At 46.0% G+C, this 13,321-nt stretch overlaps 1 protein-coding gene across 7 annotated transcripts in view; it reads right to left on the bottom strand.

Annotated features, from left to right (window-relative positions):
* The window catches only part of SHANK2 (SH3 and multiple ankyrin repeat domains 2), a 4,166,579-nt gene that overhangs the window by 2,339,516 nt on the left and 1,813,742 nt on the right, over positions 1-13,321 (bottom strand). Inside the window, exon 1 of one of the 7 annotated variants that reach the window (XM_069623415.1) lies at positions 2,870-3,115. The exons of the other annotated variants lie outside the window; for them this stretch is intronic. Coding sequence (XP_069479516.1) covers positions 2,870-2,897 — 28 coding nt within the window. The 5' untranslated portion in view covers positions 2,898-3,115. Of the gene's footprint in view, positions 1-2,869; positions 3,116-13,321 lie in introns of those variants that run through there. 7 annotated transcript variants of the gene reach the window in all.

The following is a 13,321-nucleotide window of genomic DNA, read 5'->3' as shown; positions in this document are numbered from 1 at the left end:
ATAGATACCTAAATATGGATATGACAGGATGGAGCAAAATGTAGGTGTGGTCAATAAATTGACCAGAGGGGAGAGTGTGGTAATGGAAAAAAAAGTTACCACTGCACTGGCCATGCCCCCAACGGCCCCTCCTGTTCCCAATCCATCCGCTCCAACATCCACTCTAAATAATGAGCAAAAGTATATGCGGAGAAACATTCAGTAAGCAGTTAGCAAAACACTAAGGGCCATATAGTTGCCAATAAGAGAAGAACAGATTGTGTAACACAAGTAGGGTGTCAAGTAGTATATGTAGAAGTAGTATGTAGTACAGAAATGGAGAGGCAGAGAGAGTGCTGCATATAGACATGAGGAACACGGAGACGAAGAACACCTGCATGTCGAAATGAAGAACACCAGCAATTGCATGTAGACATGAAGAACACTTACATGCAGATATGAAGAACAATAACATGCAAGACATGAAGAAAACAACATGGCAGAGAATTAACAGAAGTATCTCCATTACTCACTCAATTCTGCTAGGCCTCAATTATGAAATGTTGCGACTGACATAGAATTGCTTAAAACAAGTTCCAGGCCTCACAAGGATCAGACAAGCCCCAGACACAAAGGTCGGTGCACCAAGGGGAGTTCTGCTTAGCAAGCTGTAACCACACAGATAACATTTCACTGGCTAACAGCATACAATGATTAGGTTAATTAGTTTAAATTGGTAGCAGTAAGAAATCCACCTATGCTTGAATGCCAGGTGCAAGTGGCTACCGTGTTAAGTGATCCTATAACAAATGAATATACAGCACCCCAAGTGGCTGCCAAAGGAAAACACAGACTTGTTAGGATAGCAGAAAACTCAATAAATAAATAGAATTGAGCTCTGGACTGTGGTCCTCTACCATGTGAATCAGACAAGGGTCATTTATTCCAGGACAAATTAGATGCACCTGCCACTTCCTTAGCACATCCAGACACAGAGACAGAAGTCAAGGCCATGAACAAAGGCTGACAGATAGCCTTAGGCTTTGGAACAGAGGGGAGTACATTATTTAACACTGGATTACAGTGGTTCACCCATCCCTCCCTACCCATCATGTAACCTGACATCAGCATGGTGTCAGGTGTCGAGGTTGGATGAGCAAATGTCTGACTAATGAAATGATGTTCTTCTTATCAACTCTTGTAGTAGAATGAAAACAAATGGCATAATTGATTGAAATGTATTAACTGTAGAGGGCTTGCTCTAGGAGGGGTTAAGAGCTATAGAATTCCCAGTTATAAGGAGTTCAATTACAGATAACTATATGTTCCATATTCTACTAATTAATCATGTATGAGAATACAAGTTTGTTTGATTGTACTAACTGTGACATCAATTGTGATGATTTATTCTGCTAAAAGTTGTTTTTGACACAATGTCTTAGTGTCTTTGCACGCTCTGCCAGCAGCCGTTTGTTCTGGAATAAAGCTGGGCTTTCTCGTGCATTTGGAGTTACTCCTTTATTGAGTATTTGTCTATTATTGATATCTTTGGGTCTATCTTAACATATTTCCCGGGGGAAGAACCTCCCACCCATGAACCCTCTTGGTTTGGACTCTCTCGCTATGCTCGGTCACTCTACATATTCAGGGAAAACATTTATGATCCTTCAATTAAAAACTTAATCAGCCGCCACTACTTTGTGCTTCAGCTGAAAATGTTTAAAAAGACCAACAGCAGCAGAGTGCTTCCGTACTGACAAGTGTCGGCTGAGTTGACTGATTGCCTCGGGTATGGTTCTCTTCGCCAAGTGAGATTCTGCAATGATTTCAGAGCGAAGTGCTTCACAATACTACATGACACTTCAAGGTTCAATATTCACATCCGGTTGCCAGAATGTAAACAAAACCTGCCCGTAGGCTACAGAAGGAATCCCTCCTCCACCTGTACATACATAATCAAGCTCTTTTACTTTATGCGTAAACCCCAGTGTGAAATAAGGCCATTTTACAATGTGCACGTTACATTTTTAACATAATTCCTAATCAGAACCGTTCATGCGATCCTATTAATTCCGCTCATTTACTTTAATCTTTAGTGCTATGACACTGCTGACAATGCAGTCGTTTCAGAAGTAAATGCAAGTATACACCGGCACCGATATGTCATGCAATTCACGTGCTATTATGCTAATGTCATGCTAGGGAAAACGAGACGAGTTTACGTCTATGTTTTGCATTTGGCGTTTTCTACTGAATAGCTCAGTGGCTTTCTAACAATGTGCTATGGTTATATGATACAATACACACACATACATACATTGAAAAATAATCAAGCGCGAACCGGCATTTTTTGAATGCATGTAGCTATACAACATCGGCGTTTTTCAATGAAGCGTTCCCAGTTAAATACAATGGCTGTAAAGTGCTATTGCACTACACAATCCACAGTGACAGCTGCACATCTAACATCACAAACACCTGCTTTAACCTAGGCAGCATATCTAAATGCTACATTTGAAGAGGGCTACACACGCGTAGCCCTGCCGGACGTCTTTTTTCCAACTAGGAAAACATGCACGTTTTAAATCTGTTAAGCGGAAGCCTGTACACTGCGTTCTGACTGCACACGCGGGAATGCTGTAAAACATCCGCACAAAATCAGTTGGAAGGCATGCAGAAGGAATCACATGTTCATGTCTGTACATAATTACACAGGGATACAAGCACACTGGCTCGGAGCCTAGCAACGGTATCCAAGTGTAAGCCTGCTGATCAACCACAACTCAAAACACACCATCTCAACGCACAGTATCTGACATGGGGGGAAAAAAAAGAAACACAACTCCATTCTCTCCATGTTGCTGCTCGACGGCGAGAAAGCGAAACCAACCTTTTATGCACGAAGATGAACAGCCCATGTCCTCTAATCCACCAGACCGTTCATCACATCGTGAGAAAAAAAAAAATAATGAAATCAGCGGTCCAAATCACGGGATTATCAGCTTGCGAGACATGTACTATCCTTATAAGCGGGTCTGGCGAAAGCCGCAGGGCTCCCATATAGTCGTCTTGCTTTGTGATGCTTGCTTCCTATAGAAGCCATGGCAGATAGAGTCCAGAGCAGATGCTTCCTAAAGCCTCCCTGTGCTGCTTTGCCTGCAGACAGCTGTAGACTGGATGAAAACAATCAGGGATTAACTTTCCCATTCATTGCCGGTTTAATCCATTCCATTGGCGACCCGAAAACCCGTTATTTATATATATTGAAAACCCCTACAACTAATAGACACGAAATATAAGGTCGGTGCCATTCCTGCACAGCACGGTCAATTTGAGTAATGGATTGCAGAAATGCATGTTGTATCATCCTTAGTGCATGCCAATTAACATGGTCCTATGTCTGTCGTCCAACTTCTCTGATGGCGCCCAAGACGGGTTTGGCAAGGTTTTCTTAGAATAGTGGGAGGGATGGTTTTCTGTCCAAGCCGCTACACAAATAACATATGAGTAACTGCTGCTTGTTTGCTTAAATGTCTGCATTTTCTTTTATTGTTGTAGCTACTGTAAGTAATTGAATTGTGTACGAATCGTTTGTCCCTACATTCTTGCATGTGCTTTGCCAACATCACTCTTTTCCTGCAACAGGTTGAGCACATGTCGTTTAAGTGTATGCAGAAGTAGGGGTTCACTGGCGGTGGCAGCGGAGGTGGCCCCCGAGAGTGAGGTAAAGCGGAAGTGGAGTGAGTGGGCAAATGACAGAAGCTGGGTGGGCAGAAATCACCATTAGGGAAAGGGAGCGGGGCCTGGCAGTAGAACAGGGGTTGGAGGACTGTCACCCACACCAGATGAGGGAGGTGGAGGGAGGTTTGCATTGATTAATGGCAGAGCCAGCCTGAGGCATGGGCAGTGTGTGCTGTCACCCCGGGCCCTGCGCTCTTGGTGGCCCCGCAGCTACCTGCTGCGGTGAGTATACGAAGGAAGGAGGGTTGGGCTGCTTCCCGCAACGGGGTTTTCTTTGTGCCTGTTTTAGCGAGGCCGTGCTGTCAGCTCCCAACACCCTATGACTCCCTTCTAGAGACAACTACCCCGCCCCCTCACCTCCCCAGTAGCCCATCAGACCCATGGGGCGTTACACTTCAAGATGGGGTGAAAATACCTTAACAGTTTTACTCTTTTTGTTTAACATATTTCTATAAGGATTCCTATGGTGCTGGAGAACTTTAATTATGGTGTGTGTATTTTTCAAGTCTAACTAAACTAACTAACTAAGTCTGATATATAAAACAGCGTATTTTTTGAAAGCCAAACGTCGTGGTGAGGAGGGGAAAGGATCAGAAGGCAAATTTGTTGTGATGATTCACCAGGTCTGTGATATGATATAAGTCATTAATAACGCGCCTATACAAAAGTGTTTCTAGGCGCGACAAGACAAGAAAGGGAAGACAGAAGGAGGACAAAATAACAATCTTACAAGACCTTGTGTCATTCAGATTGAGCAACTGCAGGGGAGTTCAGGGGGAGAAGTCCAAGGGGGGGATGCATAGGAACTCATAAGTGTGGCCAGGTAGGTGACTCATAAGTGCAGAGAGTCAGGGGACTGTAGGGTTGCAGACACAGTCCCTAAGTGGTTGGGAGGCCCGGAGACAGTGCAAAGGCAACTGGTCGTGCAGGAGCCTGGTCCCGTAAGTTCAGTGGATGGCCAGGTAACCAGTTTGCACAGTCGACAGGGACATCAGCAAGGGAGAAAGAAAGCGGAAGCGAAAATAAAGGTCTTGAGTTGCTTCTGGAACCTTAGGTGACCTGCTCAAGTTTGAGAGAGGCAGGGAGGATGTTCCAGAGGGAGGCCCCAGCCGAGGACAGAGATCTACCCCCCCCACTCTGCCTGGAGATGCGGCTCACCCTCAGAGCATTGGAGGTGGATGAGCAGAGGGTTCGAGAAGCAAAGTGCTTAGGTAAATAAAGTTGGATGTAGTGTGGTCCCCGACCCCAGAAAACCTTGTGGGCGATGCAGAGGGTCTTGAACTGGATCCTTGCAGCCACAGGGAGCCAGTGGAGCGATTTCAGGGCTGGAGAGATACCATCCTTGGGCTTATGGCCAAGGACAAGTTTTGCAGTCCTATTCGGGATTATCTGTAAAGGGCGAAGAGCAGAGGCAGGCAGATTTAGAAAGAGGCTGTTGCAGTAGTCCAGCCTAGAGAGGACCAGGGCTCTGGAGACAGTGAGCTTCTGGGGGAAAGTGAGAAGAATACCTTTGAGGAGGTGCAGCTGATAGTGTGACTTCTTAGAGACATTAGAGATGTGAGGAGAGAAGGAGAGGATGAAGTCTAAGATGACACCATGGTTCTTAGCCTCGCAGGAAGGTGCAGGAAGAGTGCCCAGGGTAGGCTGCTAGAGTGAGAGAGGGAAGGCAGGAGCAGGTGTCCCAATGAGGAAGATCTCAGTCTTACTTGCATTAAGGCAGAGATCGTTGGAGGCACACCATTCCTAAATTGTGGGCAGACATGTATGAGAGAAGGAGCAGAAGAAGCTGAGGGGAGCCTGAAGGAGAGCTGGGTGTCATTTGCACAACTCTGAAAGTTAGAACAGAAGGGAGAGATGCGATGAGCCAGAGGTGCCAGGTAGTGGTTGAAGAGCCAGGGAGAGACGTTAGACCTCTGGGAAACACCACATGTAGAGAGAGAAATAGAAGAGAGGAAAGACCCAAGTTGGACTTGGGAGGGTCGATCTGAGAGAAAGGATGTCATCAAGGCTACGGCCTGACCAGAAATACCAGGTTGTTACAGAGACGTTTTAACAGGATGGCGTGGCTGACCATGTCAAAAGCAGAGGATGGATTAAGGAGAATGAGGAGAGAAGGGAGGTTAGAGTCTAGATTAGAGAGCACATCTTTCAAGGGTGTTCAGGAGAGCAGTTTCTGTGCTTCTGCTGCTCTGAAGCCAGACTGGTGGTAATGGAGATAACCAACAGATTCAGTATGTAGATTATGCTGGGGGATGGCCAGCTTTTCCAGGAAAGGAGTGATGGAGATCGGGTGATAGTTTGTCGTAGTGGAAGGATCGGCAGAGGGCTTCATAAGGAGGGGGTGCACAAGGGAGGGCTTAAGGGGGGAGAGGAAGGTTCCAGTGGCAAAAGAGTGATTGCAGAAATCACCAACGCTGGAGCAAGGGTGTCAATGTGGTCCTTAATGGTTCTGGAGGAGCAGGGGAGCATCTGCTTTGACAAGACTTTCATAGATCGGACTCGTCTAGAAACATTGTTGGGAGTAAACAGGGAGAAGGAGAAAGTAAGAGGAATTACAGTCGGAGAGATGCTTGGAATGCTAGAAGAAGAGGAAGAGGAGGTAGAGCAAGAGGAGAGAGTGGACAGGATATCGTGTGTTTTAGTGGTGACATGAGATGCCAGAGCGGTGCAAAGGGCCTGGGAGGGAACAAGAAAGGTGGAGACTGCAGCAGGATTGGCCAGTTCCTTGAAGATTTTGAAAAGTTCAGCTGAGTTGTTAGATGCCACAGAGACGTTGGCTTGGATGTAGCTCTCTTCTTAGAAAGGACAGACAGTCTGTGTTTCCTCTGGAGCAGGTGGCAAGCCAGTTTGTCAAAGGGTAGGCCTGATGCCCTCCACTTCCTCTCAGCCACCCTACAATTGCGCTTAATGGTGGTGAGGTCAGAATCATACCAACGGTTGCACTTGGATGCAGACTTCAAACGGATCCTCATGACAGGAGCAAGGACATCCAGAGTGTTAGAGATAGAGAAATGAACGTTGGAAATGGCTGTATCAGAGTGTCAGTCAAAGGCGAAAGCCTCCACTGACACACGCTTCATGGGCCAGATGACCGAGAAAGTGGATGGCAGTGCTAGGGTTGGCTTAGACTGAGGGGCAGAGAACGAAAGGTGAGACGAGAGAAGAAAGTGGTTAGTCGAAGAGAGAGGAGTGGTGAGAGGGTTGGAGAGGGGGAGGTCTGACAAGATCAGAACATCCAGGGTGTGCCCTGCAGAGTGAGTCAGGCCAGAGGGAAGAATAGAGAGAGAGAGAGAGAGAGAGAGAGAGAGAGTCGCAGAGGTTGTGAAAGAGCCTTGAGGAGGGGCTAGAAGCACCCAAGTGGATGTTGAGGTCTCAGAGGATAAGTTGAGAGGTAGACGCAAGGAGGGAGGAGGAGAGGTCAGCCCACTCAGAATGGAAGAGGGCGACCTGGTCAGGAGGCCTGTAGTTGGTGGCCACAGAGAGAGAGAGGCCAGGAGAGATGGATAGCCTGCAGCCCAGGAATTCAAAGGAGGAGTAGGCCTGCATAGGAATGACAGAAGCAGGGATCCACTGCAGGAATATCAGGGCTACTCCCTCTCCAGGGCTGTTGGTTCTGAGAGGATCTTGTAACCATCAGGGAGGAGAGTGTCAAAACTTGTAAGAGAGCTGGCCGTGAACCAAGTCTCAGTGAGACTGAGCACATCTAAATCAAGCTCTTCAAAGAGAGGGCAGATGTCTGAGGTTTGACAGCAGAGCGAGAATTAAGAGTAGCGATGTGGAGCAGATTGCCACATTTTCAAGATGTCATAGAGAGGTGCCAACATGAGATACGCCCTGCGGAAGTGTTAGAGGTGCTTGAGAATGGGCAGAGGAGGAAGAAGGAGATGGCAGGGTAGTCAGAGAAGAAGCGGGTGCATTAGAGATGGTAGAGGAAGGAGAAGGCAGAGCGGCCAGAGACTTCCTACCATACTTAGTGAGAGGGATAGGATCGTGGATAGAATAGCAGTTAGAGGAGATAGTGGAGACAGAGAGCACCATAGAGGGTGAAAGGGTGAAAAGTCAGGGGCTGGAGGGTCAGCCGAAGCAGGAGAGGGAGGTGGGGTCACACACTAAGGGTAAACAGGAGGGAGGAACATGGGGGGTCACACACAATGTAGGGGGCAACAGGTAAGTACATGAAGTGAAGGTTATTATAGGTTAGAATTATAATTATTCTTTTATAACGCGCTTAATACCAACACGTGGTTTCTAAGCACAGGATCTGGATTCAAACCTGTGTTGCGCTGTGTTGTCTTGCTTCCAAGACAAACACATTGCCCTGGAACTATCCTTCCTCCCCTCTGCCGTCCCCTCGAAGAGCTTGATTTGGATGTGCTTGGTCTCACCGAGACTTGCTTCACGGCCAGCTCTGTCATAAGTTTTGACACTCTCCTCCTTGATGGCTACAAGAACACTGGAACCTTGCGGGGCCCTAGCGTCTGTGGAGAAAACAGTGCAAGCAACAAATGTACACTACTATGGTACTCATGGACGTCATTTGGGGGTCGCCAGAGGTCACAACAGTGACCTCTGGTATTGTCAATGGTGACCTCTGGCATCCGTTTGCTACCCCAGTACTTAAAAAATTGATGTGTGAAAACAACACTATTTAAGAAGAAAGGCGCGAGCTCTATTATGCCTGCCTGGGCGCGGGCGCCATTGTGTCTGCAGTGCTTGCATATCTCGAGTGACAAGGTCATGCCCGACACCAGCCTGGGAGAAGCGCAGGCTGTAGTGACAGAGCTGGCTCAGGCTTGTGTGGGAGAGAGACAGCAGGGAAGCCATTACCTCTCTCTGCCATTGTGCGCTGGACAGTGCACGGCAGCTGCCCAAACCAGGAATCCCCCTCCCTACCACCCAGAAGCACGGCCCAGTGGCTGTTTACTCTCTACCCTTTCCAGGGACTGTGTAGAAGAGGAATCTGCAGACAGAGAAAGAAATGCCTGTTTCCAGCAGGTTCGCGGGATAATACCGGCCTTATGGATAGCTGTGGTGGTGGGATTTGCACCCTCCATATCGGGACAGATGGTGAGTTCACTCTTCTTTCTTTTCAGTGGGGCTTGGTTTCATACTTCGAGTGTCTTGCATGGAGTTTGGATTACTGCACCAAATAGACTATTCAGTGGAAACAAGGGATTAGACGAGAAATGCACCAAGGGCTTCTTTGTAAACCCAACTTTTTTGTATGAACATACTGCCTGTTTGCTTTTATGCATGCCATGGGGGTGGGTGGGCGATGCACTTCCCCTCTCCTAAAGGATGCTGCTGGTTAGCACTACACTCCATGGTGATCCCAGGCAGCAACTTCACGTCGCGTTTCCCTCTGGCTCTTGTGCTCAGAAGCAATTGACATGTTACATGGGTTAACAGGAAAGGGTTTAGTTCCACTTAGTTCATTGCGCTGCTAGATCCAAAAAGGTTTTTAGAACAGACACCAAATATATTACAACACTAATATAATTCAATTATCGAGCTGAAATATGGGTAGTTGTTGAAGAATTTTGTATTTGAATCCTTCAATTAGGAATGCCAGAGAAGTCTGCCGACACGTGTTTCGACCTTCAACGGTCTTTCTCAAGGCAAGACTCAAACTGTTTGTGCCATCGTCTCGTGTCTGGTTGTAAACTTCTAATGATTGGATTGATAGCAATAAAAGTTCTGGTGTACCTGTTTCTGTCTCTTGCAATATTTGTAAGGTATGTGTTGTATCACATAGGTAAACTGGGAGCGTTAGTACAATACTCTTGATGGCAGTGTCTATGTATTGCGAAAGGCCTTCCGTGGCCCATCCTAGGCCACTCCTAATTGGTCTAACCTGTGGTAGTTCAGAAAATTGTTTATGGATTTTGGGAAGAAAATACATGGTCGGAATGACTGGACAATGTTGAAAAAGAAAGTGTTTCTCTTCGTCGGTCGATAAACCACGTGAATACCAGTTTTGAATAAGAACGGAGAGGTCGGAAACTGTTTGTTGTGTTGGATTCCCTGCAAGCAGTCTGTAACACCCTGGGGTGGCCAAGTGTTCATTGGCCATACTGATATAATCTGACTTATTAACTACTACAATATTACCGCCTTTGTCGGCTTCTTTGATGACTATATTTGGGTCCTTCATGAGATTACCAAGTGCCTGTTTTTCAGAATGCGAAAGATTGTCATGCTTTTCATTCCCATTCCTTGGATGATGATCTATATAATGATGCAAGTCTTGTGTTACCGCTTGATAGAAAGTGTCAATTACATGGGTGCTAATGAGTCTAGGATCAGTCGTAGTTGATAAAGGAACTGATTTTGCCAGGTGACGGGCTGATTCAAAAAATGTGAAACACCCCTCTGAAAACTTGAAAAACCTGTCATGTAAGACCCCCTCAAACTCTTTAAAACTGGTGAACTGAGCCTGTTTGTTGAACGCGCAATCATTGTCGAAAAGCTGCATTTAAGTAAAGTATACGGGAGGGGTGGTTATTTATTTAAGCAGTGCTGTAGCACAGTGCACCGATCCTTCATACCTTTCACTCTTCACTGTGTTCACACATGTTGGAATGGGAGAAGTTCTGTGGCAAATAAAAACCATTTTGCTGCCACTTGCTCCTAGAAGAAATCTGCAAACCTATGCCCCTATGAAGCACTGTGTAATTATATTAAGGGGGAGGCTAGCAGTTCCAGGAGTCGCTGTTTACAGTCCTCTCTCAAACGTCACTCAACTGTATGCGGTCAGAACAGACACAGACGTGCACAGTATGCAAAAGTGTAAAAAAAATTACACCAGTAGTTGACTTTAAAATGCATTATTTGACACAGGGTTTCCCAAAATAGACCCGCAGGTACAACAAAAACATTGAGTCATTGGTTTTGCAGATGGTGGCTGCTTTATTTGGTGTCTTGTGCTGTTTTTAACCATTATATCTTAATAAGTAAGGAAGCAATCACGAGAGAGCAAAACGAAAAAAGGAAAACAAAATATATACTCAAAGTTCCCTAAGAATCAGATGCCAAGCAACGCTGCCTACCTGCAATGAGTGTGCTCAATGCAACACTCATGTAACTTCAGTGGGGCCTTCCTTCTATTTTATATGCTCAGTTCCTCTGCAGATCTATAACCAAGGAAGGTTGCAAGTCAGTCAGCACTGTCAGGATTCAAACGTACCACCTGCATTTTGAACTCCGATTTTAGTAACAGGTGTTCCACTTCCTGAGCTACACGCTGTGTCGGGGAAAATGACATTTTTATCTGAAGTCAATTAGTGCTTAAAAAACACCAAACCACAGCAAGTTTGTTTGCTATTTAGTGAGCTAACTAGCATGTGCTCTAGATTTTACTTTTGTACTGGTGCCTGTTTAGAACTCTACGTGTTTTTTCCCCTGTGCTGGACTGAATCCAAAACAGTAGCATGAGCAACTTCAGGATTCAGCATGTCTTGGGGGCAGATCACACAGCATTGATATTCAGAGTACAATGCTCTATGCACCGTGCTAGACAGGTTTACCCAAACAGCAAACAACTAACACGGAGATGGCCAACCTTGGCATATGTAAATGAAAAATTGGACATCACTGAAAACCAAACATGTGTTAAACACACACGTACCACATGTGCTTTTCATTGTAGCTTGTTAGTCTAAAACAGACATGCTTTGTGGTTATGACGGTGTAGATGGGATGGAAACATTTAATATACAAGGACTCACAATGAGTGTGGCTGCATCAAAAAACAGGTGCTATTTTAAATAATTTATTTTTTAAATACCACCTAATTATAAACTGGGGTTGCATGGTATATTTACAGGACTGGGAACATTTGAAGTACTGAATTGGATTAACAACCTTTTATTTAGCCCATACCACCTGTCACAGAAGCAAGATCAATTAACAACCCGGGACATGAAAAATGAAGTACAAACATGACCCGGGCTCTGGTTGGACTGGGTAAATGAATGAGGAGTTTTCAAAGAAATAAAAAGGGGATAGGTCCAGCTTTCTGAAGAACCATAGTCCATCAGTATGTCCCTGACTCCCCCCTTGGGCTCAATGGTGATCCATGCTTGTAAGAAATGTATATCATATTACAGTGATATCCTAACCATATTTACAAACCTCCCACAATTTTAAGCAGCGGGGATATAATGCAATATATCCCCCCCACAATCTGAAGCAGCAGGGTCAGCCAGCGTTAACTAAAATCAGGGTTGAACAGCCTGGACTCATCACTGGATTGTAGTATGAGCGAGCGACACGATACAGGCCAGCGCCTGGGTGATTCGATCATCACACTGGCTTCCATTTCATTTGGAGGGCACCACCCACGGAAGTACCTACACGTGTCCTCTACTGAGTGACTGCTGTGCTCCCTCCCCCATGCTTGCATCACTTGATGCGCAGTGCACTGCAGCGCAGCCCTGTATGGAAGGAGGGTGACCAGTGCTGAGTCTCTTGCTGAGCTGACGCACTGACAATGAGTCAAGGAGCACAAGCATGCAGTAACACGTTCTTCTCGGGGCTCGAGTCAGGGCGGCGTTGCCGTTGATTTTGATTCACATTGATTTCAGGTGAGGTGAGAGCAGCCTATTTCCATAAACCAAATCATACCTCTCCAAAATATCTTTCACAATGCCCCTTTTACTTTTTTTGCCAAATTTCCCCATTTCCATATCAACAAACTATGTAAAAAAAAAAGTGCTGTAATGCATTTTGAACACGCGCTTTTCATGTGTGTTTTTAGCATGAAAGGATGTGTGGTTGGCTGGCATTCCAATTTTGATAATGCAAGGGGGGGGACGAAAAAGGACCACTCTGTCCTCGCTCTCTCTGACTACTTATAATTTAATTTGGCAACATGGGCTGTTTTGACTGGTACTGAAAGGTAAAAATGCACGAAGCCTGGCGGCAACATCTGGCGCACACGCACCTGACACCGCGGTCGGTGGCTGTTCCCGGTAGGCAGCTGCCTGTGAACTCACCCAGGCGCTTCCCACCCCATACGTTGGGGCAATATTCACGCCTAAGGCAATTACACACAGGGAGTTGGTTGCCACAGGAGTGGTCTGTGCGCTCTATTCGGTGCGAATACTGTGGGCATCAGATGTGTTTTCCTTTTTTCTTGGAAAATCAGTCACATTTTCAAATGTTGTTCTCTTTCCTTCGTGCAAAGCATGAGGAGAAAGAAGCCCAGTGGCCAAAGCTGCATTCCCCCTCCTCACACTCTCTGCTCACACTGGCACTGGTGACAGCAGGTGATGCACGAGCTGAGAGATAGGGTAAATGCAGAGCGATCAAGTTTCCCCATGCCACGCATGGCAGTCATCCAGTCCTATGTTTTTTTGTTAAATCCGTGAATGTGTAGTTCTCCATTTAAAGAGAAGAAAAAACTACGCATCCCAGACTTCCAAGAACAAAAACAGGGATCAGATGGGTGGCTTTGACGCATGGCAAAACTAAGAGCTCTAAAAATATGATTCCAACGTACAGTATAGCATTTCCTACAATGAAAGTCAAAAGCCTCAGCTACTAAAACCAACTCCTGTAACAGGAACAATCCCAGACAGCCCACAACCATTCATTCTTA

The sequence above is a fragment of the Ambystoma mexicanum genome, chromosome 11 (assembly GCF_040938575.1).
Source record: "Ambystoma mexicanum isolate Mex_15411 chromosome 11, UKY_AmexF1_1, whole genome shotgun sequence".
NCBI lineage: Eukaryota > Metazoa > Chordata > Amphibia > Caudata > Ambystomatidae > Ambystoma > Ambystoma mexicanum.
Note: the sequence above shows the minus strand (reverse complement) of the source record. Positions and strands in the feature narration are given on the sequence as shown.